We start from the raw sequence: 27,338 nt of genomic DNA on the forward strand, positions 1-27,338 counted from the left end.
TTATGTCCCCTAAGCAATTTTAGGTGAGTTGATCAGAGTTGATAAATAAACGAAACACAACTATGAAATCTACTGAACGATAAAAGAGCAACCAAAAAGTACAATCAAGAATCAAAACGAGAACGATACAGTGTCACAAGTTCAGTTTATTTGGCAAAACAATCCAGAAACTCAACAGGTTGAGTAAAAGCGGACAAAGCAAAGCTACAGTTGTCCCCCCGAGCATTGAAACAGAGAGGGAATTTTAAAGGTTAACTAGTCCAAGACAACAAGGAGACATGGGAATTGCGGATCTGGAGAAAGAGAGAGAATGAAAGAGAGAGAGTAAGCACTTAGACTTCGTTCACACTGCAAACATTAATGCTCAATTCAGATTTTTTGCTCAGATCTGATTTTTTCTTTGTTCACACTATATGGCTAAAATCAGACAGCTGTGTGAACTGTTCGTGGTCCTGAACTGCATCACATGCGCAAAAGAACAAAACTACGTCACGGCAAGCACGCGGTAATACGGAAATTAACGTGCAGACTACCGAGCGGGTGTTGTGGACTTTATACGGAGCTGCGCAGACCGGCCAGTCGACGCGTTTTATCTCAGTTCCGTGGGAGCGAACGATACGAGCCGAGGCAGTCTGCTCCCGGGTCACGTGCAGGTCCGTCATCTGGACAACGCTTCAGGAAAGTCAAACACACTTATTTGCGTGTTATCATGTATAAGGCAATGTGCAACAGAAGCTTAATATTTAATGTCTTTAATGTTTTTAAGTGGTTTTGCAAACATGCCGTCGGTGCATATTTCAGCAATTGTGACGCACATCAATCTAGAATGACGTAAAAGTCGCCTGAATTCCGATATGACTGTTCAGACTGAGGTCGCATTGCAAAACATCCGACCTGTATCTGATTTAGAACCACATATGCAAGTGGCTCAAATCAGAATCGAAAAGATCAGATTCCACGTGGTTTGTGCTGTTCACACGGTCATACAAAGAGACAGACATGGGTCACATATGAGCAGAAAATCGGATTTTGATGACAGTGTGAACGTAGTCTTAGATACAGACCGCCTTTAAGCAGAAGATTAGTGGAAAGGATGAAGTAAGAGAGCGAGGCGGAGGTGTATATGTATGTGTGTGTGTGTGTGGTATACCAGGGTATCCATGCTGTAGTGTAGTGGGAGAGGCACTGAGGGTTCCGCCTCAGAGGAATCACTGTGTGTTTTGGCAGCTTTGTTGGATTGGGAGAGGTACGATGCATGTGTATGTGTGTGTGCATACGTGAATGCCTATCTAGCATGTCTGTTGATGGAGAGATGGATCTAAAAGCAAGGCGTTGCATCTGTAACCCACACATACCCAAAAAAGTACACACACCTCCCTGATCTCAAGCCTGCAATGGGAAGTGTGTATTTGTGTGTTTCGCTGTGTGTGGTTATTTCGTGTTTATTTAGAGTGGCCTCCCCTCCTCTGCGATGACGGATACGCCATCTCCGATCTCTGGAGACATCGACGTCGAGACTCAACAAAAACACCAGCCTCTTACAGACACATGCAGACGCACTCGTACGCACAACAGAAGCGAAACAGCTGCCCCGGAAAATCACACGTAAGACAAGGCGCTCTTCAAGTCACAGATAGGAGCGACAAGGCGTACACACAACAGAATCGAGATCCTTCTCGCTGCATATATACAGTATATGCTGGCATAAACAAACGTGCACCCACGCGATATAGGTATAACCAGATCCAGACACATGGCGGTTATGAAGCAGTCTTGTGACTCGTGTTAATGATACAGGCAGAGGAACGCTATTGTCTCTGGTTTTCCCCTTCTGAATGCTACTCGGCTCCTGTTGCCTGTCTGTTCATGTGTAGTGCGTTTTAACTGGCCGTTTCAGTGTGAGAAGATCCCCGCCCGCCCCAACCCTCCATTTCCGTCAATCCGTTCCCTTCCAGAAAGTCCGGCCTCGTTGCGGGAGGCAATGCGCTATGCAGCTGGGCGGAGTGGTTTGCTAGTTGTGCCCAGTTCAGTTTTAAGTTCAAAAGGCCACAGCAGGATCACCCAGCACAGGTGTGTCATTGAGGTCTGTACCAACTGTTACTCCGTCGACAGCTCCAGACTGGGTCGTTGACGAGTGGTGTCGTATGAACGCACAACCTGGGACTGAGACACGACACCATGCTCCTCCTGTGAGAACGCATATCCATCTGTGGGAAGAGATTATATAAGAGAATCTGTGAAATTTTCTGTCACATTTTATGATTTACTGTTGTCTACATAAAATCATCCTACGGCACTCCTTATAAGCCTTGCTTGAAGTAAAGCACGCACAATAAGAATCGATTCAGTAAATATTGGGTTTCATTCACTAATAATTGCGTACGTTTTTCGTATTTATACGCACACTTGAACTTCTCACAAAAACGACAACACATGCATATGCACATGAGTTTGTTCTTATAGTTGTTCTTACGTTAGTGGAGTGTCCTACATGAGCGGCCACGTGCACAAGGTTGGTAATTTGCATAAAACACGCCCAAACCAGCTCCATATAAGGGCTTTCCGCAGCACTGGTCCACAGAAAACTTTAGAGCAGTTTGTCAAAGAAGCAAAAGAGCTTGAAAAGAAATCCATGATCAAATTTATCATGAGTAAAGTTACGTTTTGCTTTGGATTTTTTATTTGAGAGGTTTTGCTGTCGCTGGAGGAAGCCAGTGCTGTCCACCAACAGAAGTAACATTAAAGAAGTATTGGATGCGCTAACAAATATGACATTTAATTAATATGACCGAGACACGCATCTGTATCTAAAATAAATAAAAATAAACAGACAGGATATCAAGTGATTGACGTTTGGATTTCTCATTACATTTACATAACGTTTACATTAGGCATTAAGCAGACACTTTCATATAGAGATTTAAAAAGTGAGGAAGGAAAGCGTGAAGATTTGTCATTACGTGCATCTTCTTTATATGTTTAGAAAAAATAAGTAGGCTATAATAATATATATAGATTATGTTTAATAATATATAATACAGAAAATAATGTAATATAAAATATAATCATGTAAATTTTATATATCAACATTATTATAATTATAGCCTAGTATTTGATTATAGTGTACGTGATTATTGCGTACGAGTGGTTTTATTTTTTCTTTCATTTTTGCGTACATTTAGAAGACATTTTGATATGAACGTTTTTGTGGAATCACGATTTGTTCGTGAAAACATCCGTACGCACATCTCACGCACAAATTTGTGCGTACGCATGCTTAGTGAATGAGACCCATTGTTTCGTTAAATTGAAGATCGAATAAAATTTGAGAATCAATATTTTTTACCCAGCCGTATTTTACACAGTAAAGTTAGATCTGTGAAGTTTTTGATACTGTATGCTTTAATCTTGTTATTTATTTTGATTGTTTTCAGAAATTAAAGGCGCTCTAAGCGAATCTGTGCGACGTCACTTTTTGTTGATGTTTGAACTGTTTTTAAACAAACGGAGCATAGCTAACTCCTCCCCCTCCCTTCCGTGCTTTCATGAACGCGCTCAAACCCCACCCCCAAATCCTTCTTGTCGTTTATTGGCTGGAACACTTTGTTTTGTGGTGCTAGGTTTTGCCACTGTGTTGTTATTGCCGTTTGTGGAGCCTGGGCTGTCTACAGAGATCGCGTTTTTTTATGCGGTCAGGTAGCAAGCAGATAGTGAGGAGATGTTTGCTGTATGTAACAAAAAATGTTTTATGGTCGTAAGCCCGGAATACACTGCACGATTTTTGCCCTCCTATAAGATCATTACCTTATCACACTGTGCGACATGTATCGTTTAAACTCGGGTACGAAAGGCATGTTGACTGTACGATGATGACACGGAAGCTTCGGCGGGTGTGTCACACGTTGCGCAACGTCACCAGCATGCGCTCGTGGTAAACAAATACCGGCGCCAGGTCGTAGCAGCAAACTATTGTAGGCTATCTTTGGACACAAGACCGGGAAAACTGCCGTCTTTGAACCTCTCTCATTGTACGACATAGGACCACCGATGAAGAGCCACGATCACAGAAACATGACGATTGTTTCACAATAGTAATCTTTCGTCTGGGACAGCCAATAATCGTTCAGTGTATTCCGGGCTTTAAACACGTGAATTCACTTAGAGCACCTTTAACACAGGGTTCTGTGTGTGGAAGTTTACCGGAGGTAAAGTTCGTTCCACAAAAGCCGTCTGTTTATGTTGTTACTGCTGAAACCGTCTATAAACCAGCATTAAAGTTTATGGTGGTCTTAAGCCTGGACTATAGCCCATTTGTTTTTACGTGTACGCAAACGTATGCACACAGTCGAACGTGCAGCCTTGCAAAGTATAGTGTATTTGACTTGTACTTTTACACAGATGTTCGACGCAGACGAAATGCAATGCATCTTCTGGGCACATATTCTACCAGTGATTGGAATAACCGCGTTATAAATAAACATTGTCACTAACGTCGTTACCTTTTTCAGTAACGAGTAATCAAAAAAATTACTGTTTCCCCCGTTTGTGTATGAACTCTGCCTCTAGTTGGCTTTGAAAGTTATTTGTAATATTTGAACTTTTTTAAGTAACGCAGTAGTTACTTTCCCTGGTAATTTGTTACTTTTAAAATGATGTAATGCAGTTACTAACTCAATTACTATTTGTGAGAAGTAACTATAACTAATTACTTTTTTAAAGTAACGTTCCCAACACTGTATACCACCCTCACATAGACGTATAAAATTAATCAAAAAAGGAATGGCCTTAAAGGTCACGTTCTTCCTGATCCCATGTGAAACCCTAGTTAGTGTGTAATGTTGCTATAATAGCATAAATAATACATGTAAAATAAAAAAAATAAAGTTCACTGCCAGGCGATATATTTTCTTTAACAGAATTCCCCTTTCAAAGCCTACAGCGAACGGCCGGTTTGGACCACAGCCCTCTACTTCCTGCTTTAATGACGTCACTAGAACAGTTTTGACTAAACTCCGCCCACGGGAATATAACACACGTTATATTACGTACTGTAAACACAATCAAAGATTCAAAAACACAGAAAGAACGGGACCTTTAAAGGAATACTCCACTAATTTACTTCGGGAAAAGCTTCTAAAAAGGACTCTAACTGTGGGTTTACACCAAACGCGAAGCGTGCAATCGCATCGCGTTGCTCGCTCTAGATTACTCGCGGGATTTAACTCCGTGTCATGCTAATTTTTCGCTCGAGTTGAAAATTTTCACGGTAAACACGCCGCCCATATCGCGTCATTCGCATCCCCCCACGCGAGGACGCGCCTGATTGGGTCTTTGCATAGACATTGTATGTAATCTACTCAAATCGCAAATCGTTGAACTTGCATCTGGTGTAAACCCACAGTTGAAGTAGGGCTGTCACGATTATGAAATTTGGCTAACTGTCAATTGCCTAATAAATTATGGCGATTATGACGATGAATTGCCTTTTTTTAGTGGTTTGACAATTATAATGATTGTCTGTTTTATTGCTTTGAAATTTAATTCTTATTCATTTTTGTTTGTTCATTAAATAATTTCACACGTTGTGATTATTTAAATGAAATCTTTTGCAAGAATTACCTGGCAGTAAATATTAGTACACATAACACATTTAAAAGTATTTATTTAATGAATATATCTTTCAAAAACTGACAATTCTTCACAAGAAATAAACACAATAAAGTGTCTAAAAAATACCTGAAAATCAAAATAAACTATACCAGAACAGGCCTAAAGAGTAGCCATCCTGCTAAGGTCATATTAGTACTGGACCACATGCCTGTAGTGGCTGCAAAAAAAAAAAAATTCCTGCAGCTCCCCCTTGTGTTTTTTAGAGAGATTTGCAATCATTGCGGTGATCTGAAATCATCACGATGAGGACAAACAGTCGCGACGAGACGATTATTTAATCATTGTGACAGCCCTAAGTTAAAGATCCCAAACGAGTCATAAGGGTCTTATCTAGCGAAACACTTTTAAACCACAACTTCTCGTCTTGCACTAGCCATGTGATGCGCCAGCGCGACCTTACGTATTACGTAATCATGTTTATGTCTATTATATTATATTAAATCCTGGAATGTTTTCTTCAAAAAACATAATTTCTTCTCGACTGAACAAAGAAAGACATAAACTTGGATGACATGGGGTTGAGTAAAAAACCTAGATTTTTTATGAAAGTATAATATTCCTTTAAGCACTGCACAAACAGGTTTCATATTCTACTGCATGTACCGATTTATGTTTTTTATGCTTTTTTTAATGCTGCAAACTCGAACTTACGTGAAACGGTCTGCTGCACGGAGTTCGAGCGTCCCACGCTGGAGGGCGTTTTCCTGAAGACCCGTGTGAGAAGGTGGGCACGCTCGTTCAGACTGGACAGATAGAGAAAAACGAATTATTCCACCAATCATGGCACACTTACTAACTGATACGCACACACATGAGTGACACTACAGGTCAAATCACATGCTGAGATATATTGACTAATATATTTCACAGCCCTATATTTCTATAAAACACAATACTATATTCTGGAAAACAGTATATATACTTAACTAGATAGAAAAGTTTGAAGACAAACTTTATGTTGGCTTGACAAAGCCTGTCCTGAACGTTTAAAAAAGTTTGAGAGAAACTTAAAACAAGTTTAGTTTAGTAGTCTAACTTTCCGTAAACATGATTCAACAAAAAGTTAGCATGTTAACATGATTTAGCACTAAGTTAGCATGATGTTAACATGAATTAGCATGAGTAAGCATGATGCTAACATGAATTAGCATGAAGCTAGCATGATGCTAACAAGAATTAGCATGATGCTAACAAGAATTAGCATGAAGCTAACAAGAATTAGCATGAAGCTAGCATGATGCTAACATGAATTAGCATGAAGCTAGCATGATGCTTACATAAATTAGCATGAAGCTAGCATGATGCTAACATGAATTAGCATGAAGCTAACATGAATTAGCGTGAAGCTAGCATGATGCTAACATGAATTAGCATGAAGCTAAAATGAATTAGCATAAAGCTAACATGAATTAGCATGAAGCTAGCATGAAGCTAACATGAATTAGCATGAAGCTAGCATGATGCTAACATGAATTAGCATGAAGCTAGCATGATGCTAACATGAATTAGCATGAAGCTAGCATGATGCTAACATGAATTAGCATGAAGCTAGCATGATGCTAACATGAATTAGCATGATGCTAACATTATGATAACATGAATTAGCATGAAGCTAACATGAATTAGCATGAAGCTAGCATGATGATAACATGAATTAGCATGAAGCTAACATGAATTAGCATGAAGCTAACATGATGCTTACATGAATTAGCATGAAGCTAGCATGAAGCTAACATGAATTAGCATGAAGCTAACATGAATTAGCATGAAGTTAGCATGATGCTAACATGAATTAGCATAAAGCTAGCATGAAGCTAACATGAATTAACATGAAGCTAGCATGATGCTAACATGAATTAGCATGAAGCTAGCATGATGCTAACATGAATTAGCATGAAGCTAACTTGAATTAGCATGAAGGTAGCATGATGCTAACATGAATTAGCATGAAGCTAGCATGAAGCTAACATGAATTAGCATGAAGCTAGCATGATGCTAACATGAATTAGCATGAAGCTAGCATGATGCTAACATTAATTAGCATGAAGCTAACATGAATTAACATGAAGCTAGCATGATGCTAACATGAATTAACATGAAGCTAGCATGAAGCTAACATGAATTAGCATGAAGCTAGCATGAAGCTAACATGAATTAGCATGCAGCTAACATGAATTAGCATGAAGCTAACATGAATTAGCATGAAGCTAGCATGATGTTAACATGAATTAGCATGAAGTTAGCAAGATTTACTATGAAATTAGCATAAAGCTAGCATGAAACTAGCATGAAGCTAGTATGACTTAGCATGAAGCTAGCATGAAGCTAACATGACCAAAAGACCCAACCCCCATGTCTCTATGATTTTCGGATCCAGAGATATAAGGCTTTGTTTATTATGTTGCTAGGGTGCTCATATTTGGTTGCTAGGGGCGTGGCTTAATACCTCAATAAGAATCCTCAGAGACTGATTGGATGCCTGAGTAAAATGAGCCCACCCCCATGTCTCTTTGACACTGTGCTGCAAAGATATCCATCTGGGCATTTTATAATGGCAGTCTATGGGATATGTTGCTAGGGTGCCCAAAAATGGTTGCTAGGGGCGTGGCTTAATAGCTATGGGACGATCCTGAGAGACTGATTGGATGCCTGAGTAAAATGAGCCTACCCCCATATCTCTACGACCCTCTAAAGTGAAGATATTCCATCTGGGACGCTTTTATTCCCTTATATGGGCATGTTTCCTGCCCCATTATAAGTCAATGGGGAAATTTGGGTGCCTCTTACACCCCAGGGGTGAAACTTACACCCCAATGTGATGTATGTTCTTACAGAGCCTGCCAGCCTCTTCAAATGTGGTAACGCACAAGTTTCTACAAACTTCTCGCTTGCAGCTATGACCCGTCAAAGTTTGTCGCAATGTTAAGTCAATGGAAAATTTGGGGTGTTTGAGCGCCCCGTTTAGGAATTCGGTAGGTCCCATCTGTTAGAAAAGTCATAGCACGCTAAGTCAGACCAGTCTGAAGACTTTTGGAAAGTTTGGTAAATCTAGCTTGAAAGCTCTAGGAGGAGTTACAGTCAGAAATTTTGGGGATCAGAAGAAAAATAATAACTAGATAGGTACATTTCCTGAAGAAAATGTGAAGTGGTGCTTGCCGTGGCAAATTTCGGGGGGCAATATATGATTATATGTCCAGTCACGAGTAAAACGATCCAAACCCCGTGTCTCTACGATGTTCTGATGCGGAGATATAAGGCTTTGTTTATTCTGTTGCTAGGGTACTGTATTTGGTTGCTAGGGAGAAAATTGGTATTCACTAGTGATTACACTCCGACTCACAAGTAAAACGGTCCAACCCCCGTGTCTCTACGATGTTCTGATGCGGAGATATAAGGCTTTGTTTACTCTGTTGCTAGGGTACTGTATTTGGTTGCTAGGGGAAAAATTGGCATCCACTGTTGATTACACTCCGAGTCACAAGTCAAACGGTCCAACCCCCGTGTCTCTACGATTTTCTGATGCGGAGATATAAGGCTTTGTTTACTCTGTTGCTAGGGTACTGTATTTGGTTGCTAGGGAAAAAAATGGCATCCCATAGTGACTACACTCTGAGTCACGAGTCAAATGGTCCAACCCCCATGTCTCTACGATGTTCTGATGCGGAGATATAAAGCTTTGTTTACTCTGTTGCTAGGGTACTGTATTTGGTTGCTAGGGAAAAAATTGGCATCCCATAGTGATTACACGCCGAGTCACGAGTAAAACGGTCCAACCCACGTGTCTCTATGATGTTCTGATGCCGAGATATAAGGCTTTATTTACTCTGTTGCTAGGGTACTGTATTTGGTTGCTAGGGAAAAAATTGGCATCCCATAGTGATTACACACTGAGTCACGAGTCAAACGGTCCAACCCCCGTGTCTCTACGATGTTCTGATGCGAAGATATACGGCATTGTTTACTCTGTTGCTAGGGTACTGTATTTGGTTGCTAGGGAAAAAAATGGCATCCCATAATGATTACCCTCCGAGTCACGAGTCAAACGGTCCAACCCCCGTGTCTCTACGATGTTCTGATGCGGAGATATAAGGCTTTGTTTACTCTGTTGCTAGGGTACTGTATTTGGTTGCTAGGGAAAAATTGGCATCCCATAATGATTTCACTCTGAGTCACGAGTCAAACGGTCCAACCCCCGTGTCTCTACGATTTTCTGATGCGGAGATATAAGGCTTTGTTTACTCTGTTGCTAGGGTACTGTATTTGGTTGCTAGGGGAAAAAATGGCATCCCATAGTGACTACACTCTGAGTCACGAGTCAAATGGTCCAACCCCCGTGTCTCTACGATGTTCTGATGCGGAGATATAAAGCTTTGTTTACTCTGTTGCTAGGGTACTGTATTTGGTTGCTAGGGAAAAAATTGGCATCCCATAGTGATTACACGCCGAGTCACGAGTAAAACGGTCCAACCCACGTGTCTCTATGATGTTCTGATGCCGAGATATAAGGCTTTATTTACTCTGTTGCTAGGGTACTGTATTTGGTTGCTAGGGAAAAAATTGGCATCCCATAGTGATTACACACTGAGTCACGAGTCAAACGGTCCAACCCCCGTGTCTCTACGATGTTCTGATGCGAAGATATACGGCTTTGTTTACTCTGTTGCTAGGGTACTGTATTTGGTTGCTAGGGAAAAAATTGGCATCCCATAATGATTACCCTCCGAGTCACGAGTCAAACGGTCCAACCCCCGTGTCTCTATGATGTTCTGATGCGGAGATATAAGGCTTTGTTTACTCTGTTGCTAGGGTACTGTATTTGGTTGCTAGGGAAAAAATTGGCATCCCATAATGATTTCACTCTGAGTCACGAGTCAAACGGTCCAACCCCCGTGTCTCTACGATGTTCTGATGCGGAGATATAAGGCTTTGTTTACTCTGTTGCTAGGGTACTGTATTTGGTTGCTAGGGAAAAAATTGGCATCCCATAATGATTACACTCCGAGTCACGAGTCAAATGGTCCAACCCCCGTGTCTCTACGATGTTCTGATGCGGAGATATAAGGCTTTGTTTACTCTGTTGCTAGGGTACTGTATTTGGTTGCTAGGGAAAAAGTTGGCATCCCATAATGATTACACTCTGAGTCACGAGTCAAAAGGTCCAACCCCCGTGTCTCTACGATGTTCGGATGCTGAGATATAACTGTTTGAATTTTATGTTGCTAGGGTGCTCAAAAATGGTTGCTAGGGGCGTGGCTTAGTACCTATGTAAGGATCCTGAGAGACTGATTGGATGCCTGAGTAAAATGAGCCCACCCCCATGTCTCTATGACACTGTGGTGCAAAGATATCCATCTGGGCATTTTATAATGGCAGTCTATGGGAGATGTTGCTAGGGTGCTCAAAAGTGGTTGCTAGGGGCGTGGCTTAATAGCTCTGAGATGATCCTGAGACACTGATTGGATGCCCGAGTAAAATGAGCCCACCCACTTATCTCTACGACACTGTAAAGCAAAGATATCCCATCAGGAACGATTTTATTCCCTTATATGGGCATGTTTCCTGCCCCATTATAAGTCAATGGGGAATTTTGGGTGCCTCTTACACCCCAGGGGTACAACTTACACCCCAATGTGATGTATGTTCTTACAGAGTCTACCACCCTCTTCAAATGTTGTAACCCACATGTTTTTACAAAATCCTCGAACGGAGATATGACCCGTCAAAAATGGGCGCAATGTTAAGTCAATGGGATTTTTTGGGTGGTTTTTCGCCCCCCTTTCGAAAATCGTGCACCCGATCCCTTATAAAAGTCATAGCACACCTCTCCTCAATAAACCGGTCAATTTGAGCCCTCATTCATGGGACTACGGCAAACCGTGCGGGACGAGTTAGGTGCCGAAAAAGTGTCCAGATATAAGAAGAAGAATAACTAGATAGAAAAGTTTGTTGACAAACTTTATGTTGGCTTGACAAAGCCTGGCCTGAACGTTAAAAACGGTTTGACAGAAGTTTAGTTTAGTAGGCTATCTGGCTTTTAGTATGTTTAAGTATGAAGCTAGCCTGATTTAACATAAAACTAGCATGATTAGCCTGAAGCTAGCATGAAGCTAACATGATTAGCATGAAGCTAGCATGAAGCTAACATGATTAGCATGAAGCTAGCATGAAGCTAACATGATTAGCATGAAGCTAGCATGATGCTAACATGAAATAGCATGAAGCTAGCATGATGCTAACATGAATTAGCATGAAGCTAGCATGAAGCTAACATGATTAGCATGAAGCTAGCATGAAGTTAACATGATTAGCATGAAGCTAGCATGATGCTAACATGTATTAGCATGAAGTTAGCATGATGCTAACATGAATTAGCATGAAGCTAGCATGATGCTAACATGAATTAGCATGAAGCTAGCATGATGTTAACATGACTAAGCATGAAGCTAGCATGATGCTAACATGAATTAGCATGAAGCTAGCATGATGCTAACATGAATTAGCATGAAGCTAACATGATGCTAACATGAATTAGCATGAAGCTAGCATGATGCTAACATGAATTAGCATGAAGCTAGCATGATGCTAACATGAATTAGCATGAAGCTAGCATGATGCTTACATGAATTAGCATGAAGCTAGCATGATGCTAACATGAATTAGCATGAAGTTAGCATGATGCTAACACGAATTAGCATGAAGCTAGCATGATGCTAACATGAATTAGCATGAAGCTAACATGAAGCAAACATGAATTAGCATGAAGCTAGCATGATGCTAACATGAATTAGCATGAAGCTAGCATGATGCTAACATGAATTAGCATGAAGCTAGCATGATGCTAACATGAATTAGCATGAGGTTAGCATGATGCTAACATGAATTAGCAGAAGCTAGCATGATGCTAACATGAATTAGCATGAAGCTAGTATGACTTAGCATGAAGCTAGCATGAAGCTAGTATGACTTAGCTTGAAGCTAGCATGAAGCTAACATGACCAAAAGACCCAACCCCCATGTCCCTATTATGTTCGGATCCAGAGATATAAGGCTTTATTTATTATGTTGCTAGGGTGCTCATATTTGGTTGCTAGGGGCGTGGCTTAATAGCTCAATAAGAATCCTTAGAGACTGATTGGATGCCTGAGTAAAATGAGCCCACCCCCATGTCTCTGTGACACTGTGCTGCAAAGATATTCATCGGGGCATTTTATAATGGCAGTCTATGGGAGATGTTGCTAGGGTGCCCAAAAATGGTTGCTAGGGGCGTGGCTTAATTGCTATGGGATGATCCAGAGAGACTGATTGGATGTCCGAGTAAAATGAGCCCACCCACTTATCTCTACGACACTGTAAAGCAAAGATATCCCATCTGGAACGTTTTTATTCCCTTATATGGGCGTGTTTCCTGCCCCGTTATAAGTCAATGGGGAATTTTGGGGGCCTCTTACACCCCAGGGGTGAAACTTACACCCCAATGTGATGTATGTTCTTACACAGCCTGCCAGCCTCTTCAAATGTGGTAAACCACAAGTTTCTACAAAATTCTCGCTCGCAGCTAGAACCCGTCAAAGTTTGTCCAATGTTAAGTCAATGGGACTTTCGGAATTTTTATTTCCCGTTTTAGGAATTCTGTAAGTCGGATCCCTTCAAAAAGTCATAGCACACTTCTTCAGACCAGTTAGAATGTCCGTGGAAAATTTGGTGGATGTAGCTTGAAAGCTGTAGGACGAGTTAGCTGCAGAAATTTAGTCTCAGAAGAAAAATAATAATAAGTTTAACTACAACTAGATAGAAAAGTTTGTTGACAAACTTTATGTTGGCTTGACAAAGCCTGGCCTGAACGTTAAAAACGGTTTGACAGAAGTTTAGTTTAGTAGGCTATCTGGCTGTTAGTATGTTTAAGTATGAAGCTAGCCTGATTTAACATAAAGCTAGCATGATTAGCCTGAAGCTAGCATGAAGCTAACATGATTAGCATGAAGCAAGCATCAAGTTAGCATGATTAACATGAAGCTAGCATGATGCTAACATAAAATAGCATGAAGCTAGCATGATGCTAACATGAAATAGCATGAAGCTAGCATGATGCTAACATGAATTAGCATGAAGCTAGCATGAAGCTAACATGATTAGCATGAAGCTAGCATCAAGTTAGCATGATTAGCATGAAGCTAGCATGATGCTAACATGAATTAGCATGAAGTTAGCATGATGCTAACATGAATTAGCATGAACCTAGCATGATGCTAACATGAATTAGCATGAAGCTAGCATGATGCTAACATGAATTAGCATGAAGCTAGCATGATGCTAACATGAATTAACATGAAGCTAGCATGATGCTAACATGAATTAGCATGAAGCTAGCATGATGCTAACATGAATTAGCATGATGCTAACATGAATTAGCATGAAGCTAGCATGATGCTAACATGAATTAGCATGAAGCTAGCATGAAGCTAACATGAATTAGCATGAAGCTAGCATGAAGCTAGCATGATGCTAACAAGAATTAGCATGAAGCTAGCATGATGCTAACATGAATTAGCATGAAGCTAGCATGATGCTAACATGAATTAGCATGAAGCTAGCATGATGCTAACATGAATTAGCATGAAGCTAACATGATGCTAACATGAATTAGCATGAAGCTAGCATGATGCTAACATTAATTAGCATGAAGCTAGCATGATGCTAACATGAATTAGCATGAAGCTAGCATGATGCTAACATGAATTAGCATGAAGCTAGCATGATGCTAACATGAATTAGCATGAAGCTAGCATGATGCTAACATGAATTAGCATGAAGCTAGCATGATGCTAACATGAATTAGCATGAAGCTAGCATGATGCTAACATGAATTAGCATGAAGCTAGCATGATGCTAACATGAATTAGCATGAAGCTAGCATGATGCTAACATGAATTAGCATGAAGCTAGCATGATGCTAACATGAATTAGCATGAAGCTAGCATGATGCTAACATGAATTAGCATGAAGCTAGCATGACGCTAACATGAATTAGCATGAAGCTAGCATGATGCTAACAGGAATAAGCATGAAGTTAGCAAGATTTATTATGAAATTAGCATAAAGCTAGCATGAAACTAGCATGAAGCTAGTATGACTTAGCTTGAAGCTAGCATGAAGCTAACATGACCAAAAGACCCAACCCCCATGTCTCTATGATGTTCGGATCCAGAGATATAAGGCTTTGTTTATTATGTTGCTAGGGTGCTCATATTTGGTTGCTAGGGGCGTGGCTTAATAGCTCAATAAGAATCCTTAGAGACTGATTGGATGCCTGAGTAAAATGAGCCCACCCCCATGTCTCTGTGACACTGTGCTGCAAAGATATCCATCTGGGCATTTTATAATGGCAGTCTATGGGAGATGTTGCTAGGGTGCCCAAAAACGGTTGCTAGGGGCGTGGCTTAATTGCTATGGGATGATCCAGAGAGACTGATTGGATGCCTGAGTAAAATGAGCCCACCCCCATGTCTCTATGACACTGTAAAGCGAAGATATTCCATCTGGAACGTTTTTATTCCCTTATATGGGCGTGTTTCCTGCCCCGTTATAAGTCAATGAGGAATTTTGGGGGCCTCCTACACCCCAGGGGTGAAACTTACACCCCAATGTGAGGTATGTTCCCACAGTGCCTGTCAGCCTCCTTAAATATGGTAAGCCACAAGTTTCTACAAATTTCTCACTCGGAGCTATGACCTGTCAAAGTTTGTCGCAATGTTAAGTAAATGGGACTTTTCGGAAGTTTTATGTCCCGTTTTAGGAATTCTGTAAGTCGGATCCCGTCAAAAAGATATAGCACACTTCTTTAGACCAGTCAGAATGTCCGTGGAAAATTTCGTGGATGTAGCTTGAAAGCTGTCGGACGAGTTAGCCGCAGAAATTTTAGTCTCAGAAGAAGAAGAAGAAGAAGAAGAAGAAGAAGAAGAAGAATAATAATAAGTTTAAATACAATATCAGTATGTTGGCTTTGTCAAGCCAACATAATAACAGTATGTTGGCTTTGTCAAGCCAACATAATAATAACCGAAAGCAATAATAATAGTGATGCTTTGCATAAATGCAAGCACCACTAATAATAAGCTTAGATCGAAGAACAGTATGTTGGCTTTGTCAAGCCAACATAATAATACTCAGTCGAGGGGAACACACATTTACACACACATGGCTTCCCAAACCACTCCTAACCTCAGCCCACCATCCAAAAACATCACATTGAATATTTCAACAGCACTAAATCCTCAACATTCAAATCCTTCAAATAAAAACCTATCAATGTGAAGTATTTAACAGTTCACTGTTGTTAAATTATTATGTGTAATACAGAGCTCTCACTGTACTAAATTAAGTGAATCTATTGGCATTTTGCCCTTTAGTTTTTTTATGAAGAATTTGACTCTACTTTGATAAACAAGTCCTATGGTGTTTTCTCTGTAAATCAAATAAAAGCAACCCCCCCATCCATAACAGAGACAGTGATTCAAAAACCATCCCTAATGGAGGACGGCCAAACTTCTCAAGGTTACAGCTCAAACTGTACTGCGCTATGAAGGGGACCGTCTGCACTGTTATCATTGGGAAATACGTGGCATTCATTTGGCTGTGCTGTATTAAAATTCTGCAACAGTGTATGAGATATGGCAGAACGTCTGCCAATGAAAACTATGTGTGTAAAACAGATGACCGGTTAAAAGAGGTGGATGATGAATGGATAAATAAAAAATACAAGTATAGAATGATGTATTGGATCGGTGGTAATGGAAGCCCTTTTTTCAGAGTGTTTCTCCGGAGCATCGGACAAACCTCGGGATATAATCTGTGGTGTGCACGACAGTTGTTTGATTAATCGCAATGGCAACAATTGATGTTTGGACAAGAGGAAAATACATCAGCTGTGTCCAGCAGGGTTGTCTGAGGTCTTCATGGGTCCACAAAACCGCAACTTCAAAACTGATGCTTAATCATTTTTTACAAGTCACCCATTTTTACAGCTGGATATTTACTGAAACAAATGAAGTTAAGTGTGTTGCTCCGGGGTAATAAGGGGGTGTACCCAAACAGGGCTTACGGCCAATATCTCTCTGATTAGAAGTCCGTTCTGTCAACTCCCTGGCCATAAATTAGTGGCCTAAAGACCACAAAACACTCCAAAAACTGCTTGAGACTACGCATACATCTGCCAAATTCCTGTCTCATATAGGGCCTCGCACCAAACTCGATATGCAATGTAATATTCGGCAATATCTCTGGGCTAAAACCATTAGAAGTAAATCCACGCAATCACTCCATGCAGTCAGCCTCAAAACCACAAACGCAGTATGAAAACAAACACATGCACTGGGAGATCTCAACTAGATTTCAAGGAAGCTACGCACACCCAGTTCTTATAGCTATGCAAACCTGATCAGCTCATGGCCGCCTGACATTGCAAAACATGGAAGTAGAAAAAGAAATAGGAAAAAGTCAAAAGAGGGGATGATGATGTTGAATGAAAAGAAGGTTTTGGGGAGGGAGGAAGGGGAACACAGATCACTCTGCAACCCTAATAGGGTCACATTAAGCAGGCTGGCTGGTTCTACCTGCGTGCATGCCTGCATTTGACTATATAGCCAGTCTATTAATCCTCAGCATTGGGCCTGTGGGTGTTCAGGTAGGTGTTAGATAATCAAAATGCTGTCATTCAGGGATGCATAACGATCAATCATGACCAATCCATAGCAGAATAAACATTTTTGTTTCATCATAAATGTGTGTGAACTGGATATATAAACTTTGTATAGATAAATGCACACACATGCATGTATATATTTGAGAAATGTTTGTATATTGTGTATAAATGTGAATATACATTTGTAAATTTATGTATAATTTATAAAAAAAATCTTAAAATTATACATGCATGTGTGTGTGTGCATATTTTATATATACTTATTACACGGCTCTCTGGAATGCTTGATTCTGATTGGTCAGTTGAGACATTTGCAGGTTCGTTCTTTTCAAATAATAACCGCTCCAAAATAATAATGCATAGCCGGACTACTTGCACGAGTAAAATCGCTCCGCGCCAATAAAGATCAATAAAGATTACTGTCTGTCTGGCGCCATCTTGTGACAAACACTCGACAACCACGACAAGACACAGACAGCTTACTGAGACTGAACTTGACAAATAGAGCATGACAGCTACGAAGCCAACACATACAAAAATACAGAATGGGGATTAAAACTTCTCAAAGACTGGCTAAAAGAGAAAAAATGGAGACAAGTATGAAGCAGCGGATCTTAATAAGGTATTACGATCATTTTATACATCTGTGCAAAGTTTCGCGGAAGGATAAAAATGTTAATTTAAAACAAATATGCCAATAAAATGTTTCAAATTCATATTCATGTCCAGGTTTTTTTTCTTATGTGGCAAGTAGCCGTGTAATAAGCGGGATAATGTAGAGGCAGCCGGTAGTTATTGGGAAATAAGCCCCTTCAGTGTGATACAAGACCCTCCGCTTCGCGTCGGGTCCTGATCACACTGTCGGGGCTTATTTCCCAATAACTACCGGCTGCCTCTACATTATCCCTTACATAATTATTATACACAGTTCACACACATATATGTAAACAAAAACTTTATTCTGCTATAGATAAATCGTGATTAATCGTTATGCATCCCTAAAAAACACATCTACAAACATGCACAAAAATGAAAAACACAATTTTGACAAATAAAAACTAACAAAATGTGAGATGAAACTTAGATAAATCAAAAAACACAATCATAAATGATATAATTTTTTAATCCATTCGGATACTTTATAGAAAAACAAATAATTAAAGGGTGCACGATAAAAAAAAACACTTTGGAAAAGGGAGTCAGTCGAGTACCACAACACACTTGTAGCCAATCAGCAGTAAGGGGCGTGTCTACTAACCAACATCGTTGCCTGGGTTGCGTATGTGTGGGGCGGGTCTATCAAAAGAAGGTCCAGATTCTATTGGGCTAGGGGCATGTTTGTTTAGGTGATTTAAAAATGTCAACATTGGCTTTCAGAGATCATGCAGCCCGCGTTTAATGTGTGATTAATAAAGTTTGCAATCTGTGTACGGCACAAGTGAAACATATGTATGGATATTTAAAAAAAAAAATGTAATTATATTTCATGATGCTGTTGGCGCTAACCTGAGGCGGTCACCATTCACTCCCATAAGTAACCAGAAAACCCTTTAAGCTTCAAAATGACTCAAAAGTGTTAAATAAGTAAATCCAGTCGACTTGTGTCAAGTGTCCTGAAGTAAGTTACTCCTCTACATTCTTGTTGTTGGTATCACTGTTGTTTCAGTTGTTACACATTATTGAAAAGTAAACATCCTAAAACTGTCTAAACAACCGTTCAGACAGAGAATGTGCACTGAAAGAGATCTACTTTTGGGTTTTGAAAAACAAAGAAAGACAATGAGGGTTCCAATGACATGAGGATGCGTAAATCAAATTTTAATTCTATTCCTTTGATCGCACATGTTAATGTGTACAATTTGACAGCACTAGTTTATTAAATGGGAAGATTAATTTAAATGGTGTTTAAGCACAAACCTGCGGCCACTGGCATCTCTGAGGACGGCTGCTCCGGGGTCCACGGCTCGAGCTTCCAGTTCCTGCACTTCCTCCAGGAGAGTCTTCCTCACTGTGCGTCGTCCCCTGCAAACACATACACGCAAGGCAAGATTTTGAAAAATGATCAGCCTGTATATCTGTGCACCTAATATACATTGCCAAATAACACTGTATTTTACTTATAAATACACTGATGTGTTTATGGTATGTTACTTACGCATTCCATGCAACGTCTTTGAGCAAACACACTGTTGGCACCAGTAGCAATCCCAGCCAGAAGCTCCAGCACTGCATCACCTTGCCTGCCTAAAAGAACCATAAACAGGTTTTCACTTTTAAATCAATGCTCTGCAAATATTGCAAACCTGGGTTACTCTCTCTTAACCGAATCATATTTGACTTCTAGTAGAGCAATGAAAATAATGTCATTAATGACTCGCCCTCATGTCGTTCCACACTCGTAACACCTCCGTTCATCTTCGGAAACACAGTTTAAGATGTTTTATATTTAGTCCGATAGCTTGCTGACCCTTTATTGAAAATCTACGTACGGTACACTGTCCATGTCTAGAAAGGTACGAAAAACATCATCAAAGTAGTCCATGTGGCATCGGTGGGTCGGTTGGAATGTGTTGAGGCATCGAGGGTGGATTTTGGTCCAAAAATAACAAAAATGGCGACTTTATTCGGCATTGTCTTCTCTTCCGCGTCTGTTGTGGGGCGCATGCGCGAGACTAAAGTCATGTGACTTACGACACGGATGACGTACGACACGGCTGACATGTTATTTGGTGCACCCCAGCTGTTTTTTTTGTGCGCCCGGGCTTCGTTTACAGTCTGAGGGAGACGCAAAAAATTTTTTCGCAAACATGTCTGAGGATAACACGTCATCCGCGTAACTGTAGTCGCGTGGCTTTGGTCTCGTGCATGCACTTCACAACAGAAGAAGTTGTATTTTTGATGCTTCAACACATTCAAACTGACCACTGATGTCACATGGACTACTTTGATGATGCTTTTATTTTCTTTCTGGACATGGACAGTATACCGTACGTAGATTTTCAATAAAGGGTCAACAAGCTCTCGGACTAAATCTAAAACATCTTAAACTGTTTTCCAAGGATTACCGGAGGTCTTGAACAGAGTTTGGAAGACATTAGGGTGAGTCATTAATGACATTATTTTAATTTTTAGGTGAACTATCCCTTTAAGGGTTGAGCCTCTTTGTCAACCAGTATGTGTCTCATTGTCTGATGATGATGTAACTCCATGTATTGTATTTGCACACTTATGCAAAAATGTCTTTGCATTACTTAATACGATATAAAGCCACATGCCATTCATTTTAAACAGACAAGTATTTCACTAAATAAACTTAACTTAAATTTCAGACATTCCTCCTGGGAAAAAGACTCAAAACATCTCCAATAAAGTTTCAGAAAAAATCTCAACAATATCCCAAAATGCCAAGTCTGCATTCAAAAGTCAATATTATAGAAAAGTTCAACATAAATGCAAACAGTTCTACTTCTAATCCAGATTAGTATACAGTATACGTTAATTGTACAGCTCCATACTCTTATTTTAACAACTATCCCATTTTCTCTATTTTTATTTCTCCTAAGCAATTTTAGGAAAAACATCTACGTTAAGCTTTGAAAGACAATCATTTCCGTGGGATGTTCATATTTATTGTAATGAACTAAATCTGTGGCTAGGCCACCTGTGTGAACTTTACTTGAGGAATCCAGGTTGTTAAGTCAGTAATATTTTTCCTGGAATAACTATATAATGTTAGTCCCACAGACTGAAGCAACTTCACGGTGTGCAATCAACTGATCCCGCTGAGAGGAGATGGTTAAGAATTGTCCACAGCTGACATCTCCAATGGAGTCCACTAGACTCTGAAAACCATTAAGAGAGGTCCCCTCGCAACAGCTGCACATACACCCACAGACTGCCAACCCTAAATCCTAAATTCTCAGACTTGCGAAAATATTAATGCTGATGTACAGCAATGGAAAATCATGCACGTTCCCAGCCCGGCCAACACGGAGAGATTAAAAAACAACGGATGGACAGAGAGAAGGATAGGAAAGCCTGAGCCGCAGGGTAAAGAGCAGGGGATGTCCCATCTTTCTTTCTCTCCCCGAGAGAGCAGCTGCAGTGATACTTGAGCTCATTCCTGATTTCTGACACAAATCGAATTAATGGGCCGGAGGGTTCAGAGAGCTTCATCCCACCCCGACTGCAGAGCACACACACAATAGCTCTGTCCTAAAGGTTTTTTATGCTGCCTTTGATGATAGATTGTTTTTGTCACATTCTAGGGCATTGCATGTGGCCTTTGCAATCCCAGAATGCATTGTGATAAGATCAATTAAAGTCATCAATCATTAATTTCAATATTTGACATGATCTCACTCAGTCAATATCAAAGACATCAAGGTTATCAATGTTCTTTACATTATGTAGAATAATTTTAGGTAAAAAATGTCTTTAGCTGGGTTTTCACATGTGTGAGATTACACACCCACTATGTGTGTGAAAAGACCAACAACATTTATGGTGTATTCTTCACTAAAACACACAAACAGATGTCTGTAGTGGTGGATAAACCAACACGACCAACCCGCTTAAATCAACACTTCCAGGGTAGGCCGTAAAAGCCTGGGGCTCTGGTGACCCTCTGGCAGGTGTAGGCAGACTACGAAATGGGACGCTATAAATTTGACACAGATCACCCAGAGAGTAAGTCGTCCAGACGCAAGCGTGTGAGTGTATTTGGACTCACCTGGCCCAGCATATCTGGTGCTATAGGAATGGTTGGCCAGATAGCAGAATAAACTGCAAAAAACAGCATCCAGAGCACCATGCTGCCCCATACAGCCAGATGAGAAAACTGGAAAGAGAGAATAAGGGGTCATGGTCAGTTTTAAACGTTTACAGATGCAATGGCAGGGACCAAAAATCCTCCCACTCCCATAAAGTTCCTGTAACTCAATTTGTAGAGCATTAAAATATATGTCAATGTCAAATTTTATTTATATAGCACCATTTCTACAACACAGGTTGACCAATGTGCTTTACAGGAGAGAAACCAAACACTCGCACAATAAAAGATAAAATAATAAAATAAAGTAAAACACGACAACCATAATGTATAAAATATTAAAAATAATAATAAAAATATTAAAAATAAAGTAAATAAAATATAAAACAAAGGTAAAAGAAAGACAGAGTACTTCAACCAGATATAAAAACTTTATCGAACAAGTATGTTTTTAATCTTGACTTGAAATAAATGTAATGAAATGTAGTCAAGTATTGGGAAGTAATGTACCACACATTATATACATACTGTATGTTGTAATATACTTCAAAACATGTTGTGTAATTAATACAAAAAAGTAAATATTTTAATGAGCACATTGCTAAAAAAAACGTTATTTTGGGTATTTGATATAATACAATGTGTTCGCGTGGTTTATGGTTAAAAAACACATTATTTTCCAAAGACCATAAATTTTTGTAGCTCCAGATTTCACTTTTTTCCTGAAACGCACAGATTTAAAAAAAAAGGTCTGTGTCCCTGATTGGCCAGCTAATTTGTAAGTTGTGATTGGCCTCAATACCTCTGACGTCAGCCGGATACGTGACGCTCCTTACCATGTTTGAAAGATTCGGTTGGTAATAGGAATTAACTTATAGGTAGTGAGTCTAAAGGGCTCATAGTCGTGCGTAGGTCCTACGGCGTAGGTTCCGCGTCGGTTTCATTTATACTTTTGCGTCGTCCTCCGCATCGACGTGCAAACACACGTGCAAACCGCTGGTAGGCAGTATCCACGCGTGTAACCACAGTAGCAGCGCGACCGTCAGAGAAGAAGCAGCTTGGCAAGTTAACCCACAAACGAAGAAGAAACAGTAACTTGTTGTGTATGATTTGAGAAGACCAGCAATGATGGAAGTAAATAAACAGCGACTTTCGTTGCAGTTTGAGTTAAATCGCTCCCCAACTTGGCTCATCTTTGTTTTTACCGTCGCAAACGGAAATAGGGCTTATTCGATCTACGTCATCAATGTTCGCGGCGGCCATATTGTTGACATAAAACTGTCAGTCTGTCAATTGACAAGCGAGGCAGCGTGGGTATTATGCATGGTATTATCGGTGTAATTTTTTTAAAACCGCGCGATGGTGTGTGGTGTAATACACGGATGTTCTAACAACAGCAAAAAGAACCCCGGAATTAGTTTTTATGCGATACCGACTGTCAGAAAACATGAAAGGAAGGAGACAGAGGAGTTGAACCAGCGAAGGAGAGACTCCCAACAGCAAAGTCTGTCCCCATAATTTGATCACATATGGTTAGCTGTAAGCAGTGTCTGAAACTGCTCTTTCAAATGAGCTGCCATAAATTGAGACCGTTATTAAATTAGTATTTATAACTATATGAACATAATAATAGGTCTGGCATTGATAGGGAATTAAGGGCCGTTCACAATAGTTTTGAAAATCGTTTTATATTAAAGAGAATAGCGGAGCTCACACCAAAACTATAACGATACAGATACAATGAACGACATCATTGGGATCACTTTCTGAGCGATTTTTCCCACCTGATTAAGGATAAACCATTGATAGCATTAAAATCTATTTGAACTTCAAGTGCACGGCCACTTAAAATGAAAGTGAAGCTCATTGCTGAGGTCTATAACATTAGATTACCTCCAGTTGCTGTGAAAATTGACTACGTAATGCTTTTTAATCTATTACATTAACTAACTGTTATGCCAAAAGGTAAGAGATTACACAAACTATTAGATTCACTGTTTAGAGTTACGCGAAACGCAGCGTGTTGAGGACATCTGCAAAAGTTTTTATTACAAGCAATATTAAAGGCAAGTGATTTGCGCGAGTGCCGTGAGCGAATTAGCATAAACGTATTGTTTGGTGATGTGGACGATGATATAGTTATCGATATAGTTATAGTTATAATGTGAACGGCCCTTCAGTGCTTGTATGATGAATGCGGATACTGTATGAAGGATATAGTTATAAATATCCGGATAAGTTACGGCTGGCAATAAGGACGGATCTTTACTTTATTGGGTCTATTTGATATTGTTCCACAATAATCAAGCTCATCTTCTCTTAATACAGACGAGATTAAGCCATTAGGCTACTGCTCCCCTCGACTCAAGTCTACGTGCGGCTAGGGGCAGGACAGATGTTATGTCAACAAGATGGCCGCGGCTAGCGACTTCCGGTGTTTGCGAATAAGCCCTATACCTATGACGCAGTTTTTTTTTACCTGACGGGAGGGGTTCTGGTGGACCAATCACAGAGCTTGCGGCGTAGAACTTGCGCACGACTAAAAATAGCCCTTAAGCGAGAGGAATTATGATAATGTTGGTCTTGTCTACATCACCAATCACATGAAGTAAACTGTTGCCTAGAATCCGTGTGTTTGTTGTAGTCCAAGAAAAGAGATTTACGTTGGAGATGATAACTCACTTCATCGTTTACTTTGAGGTTTGCACCTTTTGCATATCGTTAACGTACAAAAAACACTTACAAACTAAAGAAAATTTTACAACGTGAATTGGACAAAGGTGCTCTTTAATATTGTTCAATACTAAAAAACTAAAATGCTTTGATGTCACATTTATGCATTTTACGCATTTACGCCGGCAACCGGTTTATCTTTTCAATTGTTTCCAAGGAAGCGCCCCGCTTTTTCGGGGCAAAGTGTTTCAATGCTATGGTGTAAAAACGTCTGAGTGCTGCCCTCTTCAAGTTGAACGGTGGCTACTGCAATTGAGTTTTCCTATTGGATGTTGCGGTACTGTGTGACTTAAGCGGTACGACATGACGTAAGCAGGTTCAAGCTCACCACGCCCTTGTTACGATCTCATCAAACTCTTGGTACGAGCTCAGTTCGTCCCTTCTATCTCCGTTGGGGTCTGCCCACTTTTCTTGCATTTTTCAAATATTGCCAGTGGGTGGAGTCACGCTCTGACCAGGAGTTTAGTTATGCTTTAAACACTTTGGTGTACACGCCCCCTTATGGTTTCCATGGTAACAGCAACTTTTCCAATTAGTGGATTTGCCAAGAGTCACTTCTAATTTATATATACTGTAGTGTAGTCCAGTGGTTCTCAAACTGGGGGCCGTGGCCCCCTGGAGGGCACCGAGATTGTGGCAGGTGGGCCCCAGTTTTATGACATTTTATAAAATACATTAATGTCAGTTAACATGAATTCTGGGTAATTAAACTTCAGAAAAAAAGACTACTAACCAACAGCACTGCATTGAACATTTTAAGTTTTTTATTCAAATTGTATGTTTTATAATGTTTTATGTTACAAATTTTCTTTGGGCACAAGTTGGGGCCACCGTACACAAGGGGGGCCACATACCGAAAAAGTTTGACTGGTGTAGTTCATCACCGGTAGTTCTCTCCAATCTTATTTCGTAATATATTCTCCATGACTTGTAAATCTTAATTTTTTGAAATCCTTACAGGGATAAACACGTCTTCCGCATCCAAGATCCAAAAAGTGGACATTAGTACCGTGCTCCATTGGCGCATCAAATATAGACTCTCAAACCCATCAGTAAACTCTCTCTGTCTGTAATGGAAACCGTGTGAATTCCAAAGGGGTCTCTCTTTCATAGCGGGGACAGCTGAACGGACAGGGTGTGTCGACATCCCCTCAACACACACCACAGCTGGTAAGAAATGTCCTGACATAGCACCACTATATGTTCCATCTATCTAAAGCAATGGCAATATATAACCTTCCTATAGAAGAAGTCCCATTAAAAATATCCCATGCAAACTTCACAATGTTTCACTCCAGATATAACAAATTTGTTGTAATAAATTGTTTGCATTAGACGGGGCTTTCGTAAGTGCTGCCAGAGCGGCTCAATGCTTTAAGCTCAGAGGCTTAGCCGTGAGGGGAGTGTGTGTATGTGGGGTGTTTGTGTTGGAGGACGGTGACTGACTTACCCTTGTCCAAGCTGTGGTCTCCATGCCGGCTTTTAGACATACAGTTACAACTACGTACTGTAACAGGAAGAGAGAGCGAGAGGGAGAGAGGTAATAAATAACAGTAATGATATGCACTCATCGTACTGGTTAAACGTTCTGTACAGTTTCACACACTTGAGCCCACAAAACCAGATGAGAGCTTTCACACAGGCATCGACTTACTTTAGCCTCTAGCAACACACACACACAGTTTTAAAAACACACACAATTACACATTTAGCCTTTAATGTAATCGCTAACACACACATATACACTAAAAAGCGTGTAAGGGAACAGAAAAGAAATACCAGCAGATAAAGACTTCACTCCCCATGGGACTCATTCATTATTGTTTTAATAGCTGGAGTCTGGTAGTACTTCTAAATACTCCAGCATTGTGTATTTAATAGTCTGGGTCACAAACACACATACAAACATGGGCCTATTTATATTTCATGTGCAATGTCATGTTTAGTTGGCCATAACAAATAGTCAAAAATGGAAACATTTAAAAAGCTCCTAATATGTACAATTTAGCAACAGATATGTATTAGGGCTGTCAAAAGATTAATCGTGATTAATCGCATACAAAATAAAAGTTTGTTTTGGCATAATATATGTGTGTGTGTGCACTGTGTGTAATTTTTTTGTATATAAATACACACACATGCATTTATGTAACATTTACATGTATATATATTTCATATATTTTAAATTATATATAAATTAAAAAAGATACATACATAAAATGTGTATACATGTATTCAAAATAGGGATGCATAAAAAATTAATCACGATTAATCTATAGCAGAATAAAAGTTTTATCATATACGTGTGTGAACTGTGTATAATAATAATCTATATATAAATATGCACAAATGCATGTATAATTTTAAGATTTTATTTTTTTATATTTTAAGTATTTATATTTTTAAATAATATAAATATATACATGCATGTTTGTTCATTAATCTATACAAAGTTATTATACACAG

At 39.8% G+C, this 27,338-nt stretch overlaps 1 protein-coding gene across 10 annotated transcripts in view; it reads right to left on the reverse strand.

Annotated features, from left to right (window-relative positions):
- Window positions 1-128: 128 nt before the first annotated feature.
- Window positions 129-27,338, reverse strand: part of atp8a2 (ATPase phospholipid transporting 8A2) — an 89,027-nt gene continuing 61,817 nt past the window's right edge. For all 10 annotated transcript variants that reach the window (XM_055181793.2, XM_055181789.2, XM_055181787.2 and 7 more), the window contains 6 exons: window positions 26,323-26,379; window positions 22,101-22,208; window positions 19,524-19,612; window positions 19,286-19,390; window positions 6,322-6,413; window positions 129-2,207 (listed from right to left, as the gene is read on the reverse strand). In XM_055181793.2, the coding sequence (XP_055037768.2) occupies window positions 2,098-2,207; window positions 6,322-6,413; window positions 19,286-19,390; window positions 19,524-19,612; window positions 22,101-22,208; window positions 26,323-26,379 (561 nt within the window). In that variant the 3' untranslated portion in view covers window positions 129-2,097. The remainder of the gene's footprint in view (window positions 2,208-6,321; window positions 6,414-19,285; window positions 19,391-19,523; window positions 19,613-22,100; window positions 22,209-26,322; window positions 26,380-27,338) is intronic.

Source organism: Misgurnus anguillicaudatus, chromosome 25 (assembly GCF_027580225.2).
Source record: "Misgurnus anguillicaudatus chromosome 25, ASM2758022v2, whole genome shotgun sequence".
In the NCBI taxonomy this organism is placed as follows: Eukaryota; Metazoa; Chordata; class Actinopteri; order Cypriniformes; family Cobitidae; genus Misgurnus; species Misgurnus anguillicaudatus.